General features: G+C 45.6%; 1 protein-coding gene across 1 annotated transcript in view; it reads right to left on the reverse strand.

Moving 5' to 3' along the window:
- Positions 1-12,339, reverse strand: part of LOXHD1 (lipoxygenase homology domains 1) — a 439,720-nt gene that overhangs the window by 173,556 nt on the left and 253,825 nt on the right. The window contains exon 26 of the mRNA XM_030192909.1: positions 11,871-12,004. Within this exon, the coding sequence (XP_030048769.1) occupies positions 11,871-12,004 (134 nt within the window). The remainder of the gene's footprint in view (positions 1-11,870; positions 12,005-12,339) is intronic.

A 12,339-nucleotide genomic window follows, 5' to 3' on the forward strand; every position in this document is an offset into this window, starting at 1 on the left:
GCCAGTGGGAGGTGGTGCTTATATTGTTTTCAATCGCTAGAGGCAGGCAGGTTCCCTGAAGTCCTGTAGAACTTGCCTATCCTTCACTATTGAAAATCTGATAGTGAAACAGCACCCTCTACTGGCAAGACTGTAGGTGGAGGACTTCTGCTTAGCATACAGAGAACAGTGCTGAGGAAGGGCAGAAAAGCCCCTGAAGACAACCAGTTTTACCCATCCTCAACCCTGCTCACTACCAAACTTAAGCACCACAGGCCAGTGTTTCCCAAGTTGGTCCTGGAGTATCTCCTTACCAGTCAGGCTTTCAGGATATCCATAATGAATATGTATGAAAGATTTGCATATAATACAGTGTATGCAAATCAATTTCATGCATATGTAACCCAGTCCTGCTATACCAGCTTAGAAGGGGCTCGAGAGGCACTGCAGGTTTTTATCATTTAACTCACTCTGTGCAGTCAGCTCATCCACTCCGGAACCACAAGATACTCAGAGGATTAAAAGAAATGGAACATTTATTAACTTCTTAACTGATCGTTTCCACTGCATTGGTCTTCATACAGTTCAATTATAATTCATATTGTACGTTTGGGAAGCTCGCCAGGTGCCACAGCGGCCTGTATTGGCCGCTGTCATGGACAGGATGCTGGGCTCGATGGACGCTTGGTCTTTTCCCAGTGTGGCATTACTTATGTACTTATATATTGCTTTCCAGGTAATCATAAGCAATAGTACATTTCAGGGCTAATGCACGTGCTTGAACCTCATGCCTGTTCTGCAGTTCAGTCAGAACCCAGAGCGGATATCACACTCCTGATGTACTTCAATAACTGCATACTCTCTTCAGGCTGCCACCCCGAAGGTCTCGCTATCAGCCAGGGGTAGAGTGCAATTCCACCCGAGCCCCAGTTATGGCCAGACTCCCCAATCTGCCGAGTTCCTGGCTCCTCTAATGGCTGATGCAATATAGCAGTTTACTGACCACTGGTCGCAATGCTACAGGACTCCCCCTTCTCATGCCATGGGTCATCTGGCAGGGGGATCATCAATAACACCTAACTCCCACACACAGACCTGGTTACTTTATCATGAGGCAGAACTAGAGACAGGATCTTTTCCCCAATGCTTCCTTTATATATTCTCTGAGCTCCTGGGTCCTCCAGCCACTCCCCCAGTGACCTGCCACCTGGGACTCACACTATCATGTTCTTAAACAAACCATGGATTACACATATTCATTGTGGATATCTTGAAAATCTGGCTGACAAGGGGGTACTCCAGGACTGACTTGGCAAACCTTGCCATAGGCTGTTTCAAAACTTATGAGCTGATGTTGTTGATTTTGTACCCACAAGTTTTAAATGTGTCCAGCATTCAGGAGGGAGTATCATGCCACATGGTGGTGGGTACTGTCAATCCACTCTACTTAAAATAAATAGAGCAGTCATAGTCTAACTTTCAATTTTCCTTTATCCATTTAGTTTTAGATCAGATTTTGTTATTCAATTTTTATTGTGATGATAGTCTATTGAAACGTCATTTCAAAGAATGGCATCATACATCCACCTTCAAACAAGAAAGAAGTTATGATCACCAAGGGCATTCTCACTCCAACTGATTCCAAGCTCAAAGCAAGAAAATCAGAGCCTGGGGTACTAGATAAAAACACAAGGACATTATTAGCAAGAGTTTTGCTGTCCAATACATCGTATGGAGAAAGAAAAGACCTTCATGTACCAAAGAAGCAATCACAGACACGATTGGTGTTAGACATTCAGGGGCCCAGGGCAGAAACCGGGGAGGGGGTCCAAAAGCTGGACTTCAGTCTATGCCTCCTTTAGAAAGAGGCAGGTTTGGGGCCACCCTATGGTATGAAGGCCCAGGGCAACGGCCCTGTTTGCCACCCTCTAATGCTGGCCCTGATCACAGATTGAGAAAATATGGCAAAAATATATAGAAACTACCAAGCTGTATTGAATACTACTGGCTTGATAAAAAAAAGAATTTCTAAGCACTCCTTGGTATTATACCCCATAAGCTCCAGAAGGAAGACCTTGGGCTCTGTCCAACTTTATCAGAAAGAAATGTAAATATTTAGGCAAGCGCTAGCCATAAATTTGATCGACTGAAATCATACCCCACTCCTAACTTACAAGTGTAGCTCATTCCTGTCATGATTTATTCGCAGTAGAATTTGTTTTACGAAAGTTTCATTAGCTCTTTTGTGTATCAGATTGCTTTGATCGGAAAGGAACTTCCTATATCTGTTAAACAACAAAACTCCTATTTTTCATGTAGTAAAAGTTTTAAAAACATACTTATTTCAGAAATGTTATGCATGCAAGTAGAGCTTTTGATTAATTCTTAGCTTAGGTATGGGCTATGATTGTACACCGCTTTGAACCTATTGGGATTTAGCGCTTTATAAATCCTAGAGAAGAGAATTAAATAGAATTGATTGTGCCTATAAAACCCTAGATTAAGACTATACTTCACTAAGGCTTATGGGAAAATTATAAACAATTGTTAAATTAAATTTTGGTCAGTATTTATTAAACCAATTTATATATTGTTGTTTTTTTTTTCTGGTCATCAGATCTTCCTCCTATCCAAATAGACATTATTTGTATTATTAGACATTACAAGAAAACAGTGGTGTCTATTAAGTCTATGGGGCTGTTTTACTAAAGTGCTGCAGTTTTTGCATGTTTTCCACAAAATTTAACTGGCAGTAATTACAAAGACTGTGGTACATGTAGGGGGCATGCCCTGCATCTAGCCTGCATTTACCACACAAGGCTGACAGTTATTGCATGGGCAATGCATTACCTGTGGTGTCAAACAGTGCAGTCACGTGTGGTATCTGTCTCTGCAGATAACATAGCGCAGGCCCACACAAACAGAAATAAAGAAATCACAGCACTGCCACTGTGGCCCACACCGCCCACCCAACAAACTTCTCCCCAAGTTCTGATCTCATGGTATCACAAACCCCAACTCCCAATCTCTGATCCAACCCCTTGATATCACAAAACCCAACCTCCTTATCCCCAATCTTCCCATGTCACAAACATTGATCCCTGAATAAGTGGTGCAGTGGTTAGAGCACAGGTCTTGTAATCAGAAGGTGGCTGGTTCAAATCCCACTATTACTATTGTGGAGGAGTGGCCTAGTGGTTAGGGTGGTGGACTTTGGTCCTGAGGAACTGAGTTCGATTCCCGGCACAGGCAGCTCCTTGTGACTCTGGACAAGTCACTTAACCCTCCATTGCCCCATGTAAGCCACATTGAGCCTGCCAAGAGTGGGAAAGCGTGGGGTACAACTGTAACAAAAATAAAATAGATACTATTGGAGATTCTACATGGAATGTTGCTATTCCACTAGCAACATTCCATGTAGAAGGCTGCGCAGGCTTCTGTTTCTGTGAGTCTGACGTCCTGCACGTACAGGACCTCAGACTCACAGAAGCAGAAGCCTGCACGGCCACATTGGCGATCTGCAAGGGCCGACTTCTACATGGAATGTTGCTAGTGGAATAGCAACATTCCATGTAGAATCTCCAATAGTAGCAACAGTGGAGGAGTGGCCTAGTGGTTAGGGTGGTGGACTTTGGTCCTGAGGAACTGAGTTCGATTCCCGGCACAGGCAGCTCCTTGTGACTCTGGGCAAGTCACTTAACCCTCCATTGCCCCATGTAAGCCGCATTGAGCCTGCCATGAGTGGGAAAGTGTGGGGTACAAATGTAACAAACATTACAACATTAACATTACATCCCCCATGTCACAAACCTCAACCCATGATCTTCTATACCCCTGCCATTTCATAAACCCTGACCTCCCCAATCTCTGATCCACCCCTCACTGCCCTGCAACCCTCCCGATGACCATGCAGACCCTCCGACATGAGGCTGACCCTCCACACACAAACCCAGCTCTCATGAAGACCATTCCCCATGACACGAGACTGACCCCCTTACTATAAGCCCAAGCCTCCCGTTGACATCCAGAAGCCCCACCCATAATATAAAACCCCACCCCTCAAAACCATAACCTCCCCCTCCCACCACCCTGACCCCCACCCCCTGCAGGGGTCAGCATTGGTGACGTTAGTTACCTCTGGCAGTAGCAGTTCTCTTCTGCTGCTGCCAGGTCAGTGCCATATTCTAAAATGAAGCCAACAAACCCTAGTGCCACCCAGGACACGGAGTCAACAGTACGGAACATAAGGTAAGTCCCAGGGAGGTTGGGGATGGGGGGGGATAGGATTCTAGAGGGCAGAATTTTCTGTTGTGATGAGGTTTCTTCATGGGGGGACAGGGTTCTTGGATCTGGGGGTCTAGATAGTCATTGTGAGGGTTGCTTGGTCTAGGCCTTCCATAAGTTAGGCCAAGCAGGGTCAAGCTTCTGTTGTGTTTGTGTGTGTGTATGTGGAGGGGGGCTGTGACAGACAATCACACCTCTGCCTACCCATGTCACACCCAGGTCCCACCCACTCTTGTGTTAGGCATCTAAAGTAGGATTTTTACTACACACTGTTGTTTTTACCACAGGAGACACATACATAAAATCTTGTAAATACACAATAACATAATACACAAGAATACCAAACAATAACATCCATGCCCCTTTAAGTGATCCAAAGAAGTAGTATCAGCAAATGCATAATATGCCAGGCAGAACATACCAGAATGTAACATCCAGGCCTTTTAAGTAATCAAAAAAGGAAGCAACATCAGATGTATAATATGCCAGGCATAACAAATGTCTTTTCAGCTGGCGTTTAAATGTTAGTGCATGTTGTTCATTTTTGAGATATCTTGGCAATTCATTCCATATTATTGGCTCAGCTAAAGAGAAAGTTCTTTGTTTCATTATGTCCAAACGCACACGGTTCAAAGCGGGCAATACAAAATCATAAGACATCAGTGATCGCAATCGACGTGATGGAACATATTTTTGCACTGCGTGTGTCAAATATAAAGAAGATTTCTGATGCAAAACATTATGCAGCATCAAAAGTACCTTTGATTTTATACGATAAGCAATTGGCAAACCACGTCAAGCTTTTTAAGTATACAGCGATATCATCAAACTTCGACAATCCAAAAAAGCAAACGCACTGCTGAATTTTGAACCATTTGCAACGATTTAATACTGGTGGCAGGTAAGCCCAAATAAGTTATATTACAGTAATCAATGATGTTCCTAACAATAGTTTCAACAACTCAAACGGGCCCCTATTTGGAGAAGAGGGTAAGTTTGATCACTTTAGTGCTATCAGTCACTATTTACAGGACTGTTATCAAAATCATTGTTTTTGCACTGGAAGGTTTACACACGTAAGTGTTTTAAACTTTACAGCCTATATAATATTTATTGAAGCTGACAGAAGAGCAATAGCGTACCAAGGGGGGGTGGTAGGGGCGGTCCGCTCCGGGTGCACGCCGGGGGGGGGGGGGCGTTGCGCTGTTCTGGGGGGGGGGGCGCTGCACCCAGGGGGGGGGCAGGGTGCATCGGCGATCTGCCCCGGGTGTCAGCCCCCCTAGGAACGCCACTGCAGAAGAGTTCATGTGATCTTGTTACATTTGTGTATTTTACCTAGATTGTAAGCTCTTTGAGCAGGGACTGTCTCTCTATGTCAAGTGTTCAGCGCTGCATGTGTCTGGTAGCGCTATATAAATGCTATTATTAGTAGTAGTAGTGTATAGTTCAATATGAAATATAAACGAGTGTGCACAGCGACTGAACACAGAACAGGGTGCCAGGCAATTTGAGACCAGCGTGGGACAAACAGTGGGGGGGGGGGGGCAGAGCAGCGGCGGGGAAGGTGGAAGCAGTGGCAGGAGGGCAGCAGCGGGGACGCGGCAGCGGCCGCAAAGGGGGCGGATATGGCACGGACATTAATTGAGAAAATGCGGCCATTTTACAGCTGCGCTAAAAGTGGCCTCAGCACATGGGAATGTCCCGCACTAGTGATAGCGCTGGCCACTTTTTTAGCAAAGTTTAGTAAAAGGGCCCAATTACGTGCCACTTTCTAATAGGGTGATCAGTCTTCTCAAGACCATCAGACTTTTGATAATAAGTACATAAGTAATGCCATACTGGGACAGACTAAAGGTCCATCAATCCCAGCATCCTGTTTCCAACAGAGGCCAATCCAGGTCACAAATACCTGGCAAGATCCCCAAAAAGTACAAAACAAACTATCCCAGAATAGTGGATTTTCCCCAAGTCCATTTAATAATGGTCTATGGACTTTTTCTTTAGGAAGCCATCCAAACCTTTTTTAACTCCGCTAAGCTAACCGCCTTAACCACATTCTCTGGCAACGAATTCCAGAGTGGGAACAGGGGGAGACTTGAGAGGAAATGTGTAGCCTAGGGGGTGCTGTGACTCAAGAAAATTTTGGGAGCCACTGGGTTAGAACATATGTTTTCTCTGATCCCAGTAACTTAACCAGATTTCTTTCTGATAAAGTTGGACAGAGCCCAGGGTCAGCTTCATTTCCCATGTAGTTCAGAAAGACTTGGGAAATATGTAAAGAATATGGGACTGCTTTGTTAAATGATACTTGAGTTTCTTCAATTTTAAAAATTTATTTAGGAGTCCTTTTACTAAGCTGTATTAAAAAGTGGCCTTTGCACACCCTTTCAGGGGTTTTTCCTCAGTGCTAAGGCCATTTTTACCAAAGCCAGAAAAATGTCCTTTTTCTATTTCTTGTCTTAATGGCCATTTGCTAATGTTGCCATTAGCATGTGGCTATTTTAAAAAAATTAGCCCGTGTGCACTTACTGCCACCCATTTGTAGGTGGCAACGGCTTATGCACTATTCCTGCACTAATCAGTTAGCGTGTGGTAATGCAGCTGTGCTAACTGATTAGCGCAGAAATGCCCACTCTCCGCCCCTGATATGCTCCCTCAAAATATCATTTTAGTGTACGTGCGTGCACACTTGGCAGTTTCCACAGGACAAGAAGTCCAAGACTTCTTGATCTACACTTGTAGGCACTTCTGTGTTTCTCCACCTTTGATGGCTTCTTTTGTGCACTTATCACAGGACTCCTGAGTGCATCCCACAGTACGCCATTTTAAGCTGAATTAGGCACGCATTAGCACCCAACGCAGCTTAGTAAGAGGGCAACTAGTTTTTGTTTCTGTTCATGATCATGAACTATATAGTGGGGGGGGGGGGGCACATTTTAGGCCACCTCCCCCAGCCGCCGCCCCTCCCCCGCCGCTTCTGACCCCCAACCCTGCCACCCGCCGCTGCAAGGTACCTTTGCTGGTGGGGGTCCCCAACCTCCGCCAGCTGAAGCTTTTATCTGTCCTGCGCTGGTCTCGCACTTGCTTCCTCTCCTGTTTTCAGCACGCCGTGCACTGCATTCTCGTTGTAATAAAACTGAGCAGTAAAATGATTGACTTTCAAATTTTTGTATTAATGGCCACGCGCTAATGTTGTCATTAGCATGTGGCCATTAAAAAAAATTAGTGCATGAGCTCTTACCACTACCTATTTTGTAGGCAGTAAGGGATCATGTGCTAATCAGTTACGGGTCCTTTTACCAAGCTACACTAAAAAGTGGCCAGCACTGGCGTCAGCATGTGGGTTTTCTGTGTGCTGCGGCCACATTTAGAATGGCGGTAAAATGACCACCATATGATATTTTATTGAAATGGCCACATGCTAATTTCCCCATTAGCATGTGGCCATTACTGCTACCTATTTAGGAGGCGGTGAGGGCTCCCGTGCTACTCCCATGTAGGGTTACCATATGTCCAGTTTTACCCGGACATGTCCTCTTTTTGAGGACATGGCCAAGCAACCGTATTTCCGGACAAACGGGCAGGCTGGCCTAGTGGTGTCCTATCCTAGTCCTCTCCCCATACCTTACTGTACTGTCCTGGTGATCTAGTGACCTCTTCAGGGCAGGAAAGAGCCACCTCTTTCCTGCCCGGAGCGCTGCCCTACATACTGTTCCCCTTGCTGACAGTCCCGGCGCCAATTCAAAATGGCCGCTTCAACTCTCGATGGCCATTTTGAATCGGTGCCGGGACCGTCAGCAAGGGGAACAGTATGCATGCACTCCAGGCTGGAAAGATGGGGCTCTTTCCTGCCCCGAAGAGGTCACTAGACCACCAGGGCACTAGAGTAAGGTAAGGGGAGAGGAGGACTGGACACCCTTAGGGGGGGTGTGATGGGGGAGGGGTGTGTGACAGGAATGGGGCGATATGTGATGGGGGTGTGTGTGCGAAAGGGGGCAGGGTGTGGTGTGGCAGGGGGTGTGACAGGGGGTGTGGCATGTGTCCTCTTTTTGGGGGAACCAAATATGGTAACCCTACTCATGTGGTAATCAAGTAGCATGTGGTAATGTGCCTGTGCTATCTGATTAGCACAGGCATGCCTACTCTCCACCTATGGGCATGGCTCCCTTTTACCATGCAGTAGGCCCACTTTAGTAAAAGAGCCCCTTAGTTCGTAGTGATGCAGACGTGCAAACTAATTACCACAGAAACGTCCACTCTCCACCCCCAGGCATGTCCACTCAGAAAAAAACTAAAATTTTTATAGCACGTGGGTAGTGTGTACACATTTGGAACTTACTGCGAGGTGCCTTAGCGTGCCCCTCAATAAGCCCTTTTCAGAGCTTACTGCAGCTTGGTAAAAGGGCCTCTTAAATTGAGATTAAAAATAGGAAAATAACTTCATCTGATAATAGGATAGGGAAAGAAAAAAAGGCAGAAGAGGACAGAGGAGGTCATATAGGTGTATACAGTATGTAAAAGAAGAAAGATATACCAGGGGTTGGCAGATCCTCCAGTGTTTTGCTGCCCACAGCTCTAAGACGAAGGTAGTAATGAAGAGATGTTGTTGGAGTGTCTTTGAATTATTTATTTATTTAGGTGGAAGTTTCCAGTCAGAGAGGGGCCGGGAAACTGTCCCACAAGAAAGGGGATGTGGTGTGTCTTGGACACAGAGGGACATGAAAACTATGGTCATTAAGGATGCGTAAGGGACAATAAGAGAAGAAATATAAAGGGGGATACCAGAGTGTAAGACCTCATGTGTTAGTGTGAGAATTTTAAATTGTATTCTGTGTTGAATTGGGAACCAGTGGTGCTCCATAAGAAGCAGAGTAATGCTATCAACTTTTTTTTTACCATGCGGAGAACTCTGATGGTGGTGTTCTGTACAGTTTATAAAGTGAAAAAAAAAAGATATAAAAATAAGATTTACCCACCTGTTTTGATGATTTAAACTTCTCATTCAATTACTCCATTTTTGGATATATTGGATTTTTTCTTTTTAATTTATTTATTTTCTCTTACCAGCCTTTTTTTTTTTTTTTTTTTGCTAGTCTTCCATAACTGTACTTTTCTGCATAGTAACATAGTAACATATTAGTTGACGGCAGAAAAAGACCTGCACGGTCCATCCAGTCTGCCCAACAAGATAAACTCACATGTGCTACTTTTTGTGTATACCTTACCTTGATTTGTACCTGTCCTTTTCAGGGCACAGACCGTATAAGTCTGCCCAGCACTATCCCCGCCTCCCAACCACCAGTCCCGCCTCCCACCATCGGCTCTGGCACAGACCGTATAAGTCTTCCCAGCACTATCCCCGCCTCCCAACCACCAGTCCCGCCTCCCACCATCGGCTCTGGCACAGACCGTATAAGTCTGCCCAGCACCATCTCCGTCTCCCGCCACCAGCTTTGCCACCCAATCTCATCTAAACTCTTTAGGATCCATCCCTTCTGAGCAGGATTCCTTTATGTTTATCCCACGCATGTTTGAATTCCGTTACCGTTTTCGTTTCCACCACCTCCCGCGGGAGGGCATTCCAAGCATCCACTACTCTCTCCGTGAAAAAATACTTCCTGACATTTTTCTTGAGTCTGCCCCCCTTCAATCTCATTTCATGTCCTCTCGTTCTACCGCCTTCGCATCTCCGGAAAAGGTTCGTTTGCAGATTAATACCTTTCAAATGTTTGAACGTCTGTATCATATCACCCCTGTTTCTCCTTTCCTCCAGAGTATACATGTTCAGGTCCGCAAGTCTCTCCTCATACGTCTTGTAACGCAAATCCCATACCATTCTCGTAGCTTTTCTTTGCACCGCTTCAATTCTTTTTACATCCTTAACAAGATACGGCCTCCAGAACTGAACACAATACTCAGTTCTGGAGGCCGTATCTTGTTAAGGATGTAAAAAGAATTGAAGCGGTGCAAAGAAAAGCTACGAGAATGGTGCAATAGACCTACCTTTACTCTTGCAGAACCTACTAATCTTCCATTTCAGGCCAAATGTGAATTAGAAATAGGGGGTCCTTTTACTAAGCCATGCTATAAAGTGGCTAGCACTGTTGTCAGTGCACGGGGTTCCCAAGCACTGCAGCCACTTTTAGCACAGTGGTAAAATGGCCACATTTAGATATTTTTATTTAATGGCCACGTGCTAATTTCCCAATTAGCCCATGGCCATTACCGTGTGAGCCCTTACCAACACCTGTTTTGTAGGCACTGAGGGGTCCTTTCACTAAGCTGTGAAGCTTGCCAAGGCCCTTTTTACTGCAGTGGGTCAAAAGCCCCCCTCCCCCACAAAAAATGGACACGCGGTAAGATAACCCTTACTGCGTGGCCATGCAGTGGGGAGCAGTAACCGCCACCCATTGAGCTGGCAGTAAGAGCTCCTGCGGTAACCCAGTGTAACCGGGCAGCGTACGGTGATGCCCATTTACCGCCGAGTTAGCACCACGCTAAACAAAAAAAAAATCTGAGCACCGGAAACGGCGTGTGCTCCAGCTGGAACTACCACTGGTGGATGTGTGGGGCTGGCAGTAGTTCCGGATTAGCGAGCGGTAAGCCTGCATTGGGCTTACCGCTACTTCATAAAAGCCCCCCTATGTGCTTCCATGCTAACCCCGCAGTAATCGGACAGCGAGCGGCAATTTCCCTGTGCTTCCCGATTAGTGCAGGGCACCCTACTCTCCACCCATAGTCACACCTCCTGTGCAGTAAAATACAAAGATATTTTTCAGCACGGGATTAGCACGCACTGAGAGGAACGCTACCGTGGGATGCCTCAGCGAGCCCTAAGGCAGTGCTTTCTGCCACACAGTAGGCCTGTGCTAGTGCCTACCATGGTTTAGTAAAAGGGCCCTTTGATAAGATATTGAGATATGGCTTCAAGCAAGGTAAATCTGTAAAGATTGGCAATGTAAAACTGATATAAAGGCAGGGCTTTTTTGAGGGGGTACTTGGGGGTACTGAGTACCGACACCTTTTCCATTGTCTGCTAAAATTGACCTATGGACCCCAAGTTTTAATGAAAGAGCTCAGGCTCTACACACCAATTCTGCCTCGTCATAGATTCTGTGACTGGTTGCAGGGGGCCTGGCCATTGTGGGGTGGGTCCCTCACTGATCACCCCACCCCTGAAGGGTGGCCTATCATTTGAGTACCGGCACCTTTTTTGCTAGAAAAAACACACTGTATAAAGGCCAGTCCTGCTAAGCTTAGAGTTGCCAACTGACTCCGTTAAAAAATATATTTATGTAACAGCTTGATTCAGCATTGGATGTACCCAATAGAATGCATGGATCTATTGTTCAAGTTACTTTAAGAACAGCAGGCCTACAAGTCCTTGCAACGTGGTGGAATAAAACCAGGCCTGGATCAAGTTGTCATGAAAAAATTATTATTTGGAATTATTTGGAAGCCCTAAGCTGAGCTGGTTTTGGCACTTACGTGCTTGAATTTGCATATACAGTAGTTGTTAGTAGCAAAATCAGGTCTTGCTTGGTTTCAAATTATTTTTTCAAAGGCCAAAGGTCAAGTGAATGAATAGAATTCAGAACGTTGCTCACGTGATGTTGTCTTTGCAATCTACGATCTCCACTCGGTCCAGGAACCAGGCTGCATTGACTCCTGAATTATCATGGCAGATGCGTAACTTCTTCAGCACTCCCAGGTCAATGGCCTTGATGGTGAATATGTCCTCCTGCAGGACCAACACATGAAAGAGACACGTTGGCAGCTGGGCTACAAAACCACACAAGGATTTCCCCCAACCCACCCCCAACCTCATCAGGGTAAAGTAGGTTGTGGTTGTAGAGAGATGGTGGCCAGCAAAGCTGCTACATATATTTTTAGTGCTATCAGGGGCCCTTTTATTAAGCTGTGTTAGGTGCTAATGTACACCTAACATGGCTTAAAACGGCATACCGGACATGCTCGGGCATCTTGTGGAACTGTCAAATGTGTGCGTGCTAATAATACACTAAAATATATTATTTTTGAGGGGCGTGTCATGAGCAGAGACCGGGTGTTCCTCCT

This window comes from Microcaecilia unicolor, chromosome 2 (assembly GCF_901765095.1).
Source record: "Microcaecilia unicolor chromosome 2, aMicUni1.1, whole genome shotgun sequence".
Taxonomy (NCBI): Eukaryota; Metazoa; Chordata; class Amphibia; order Gymnophiona; family Siphonopidae; genus Microcaecilia; species Microcaecilia unicolor.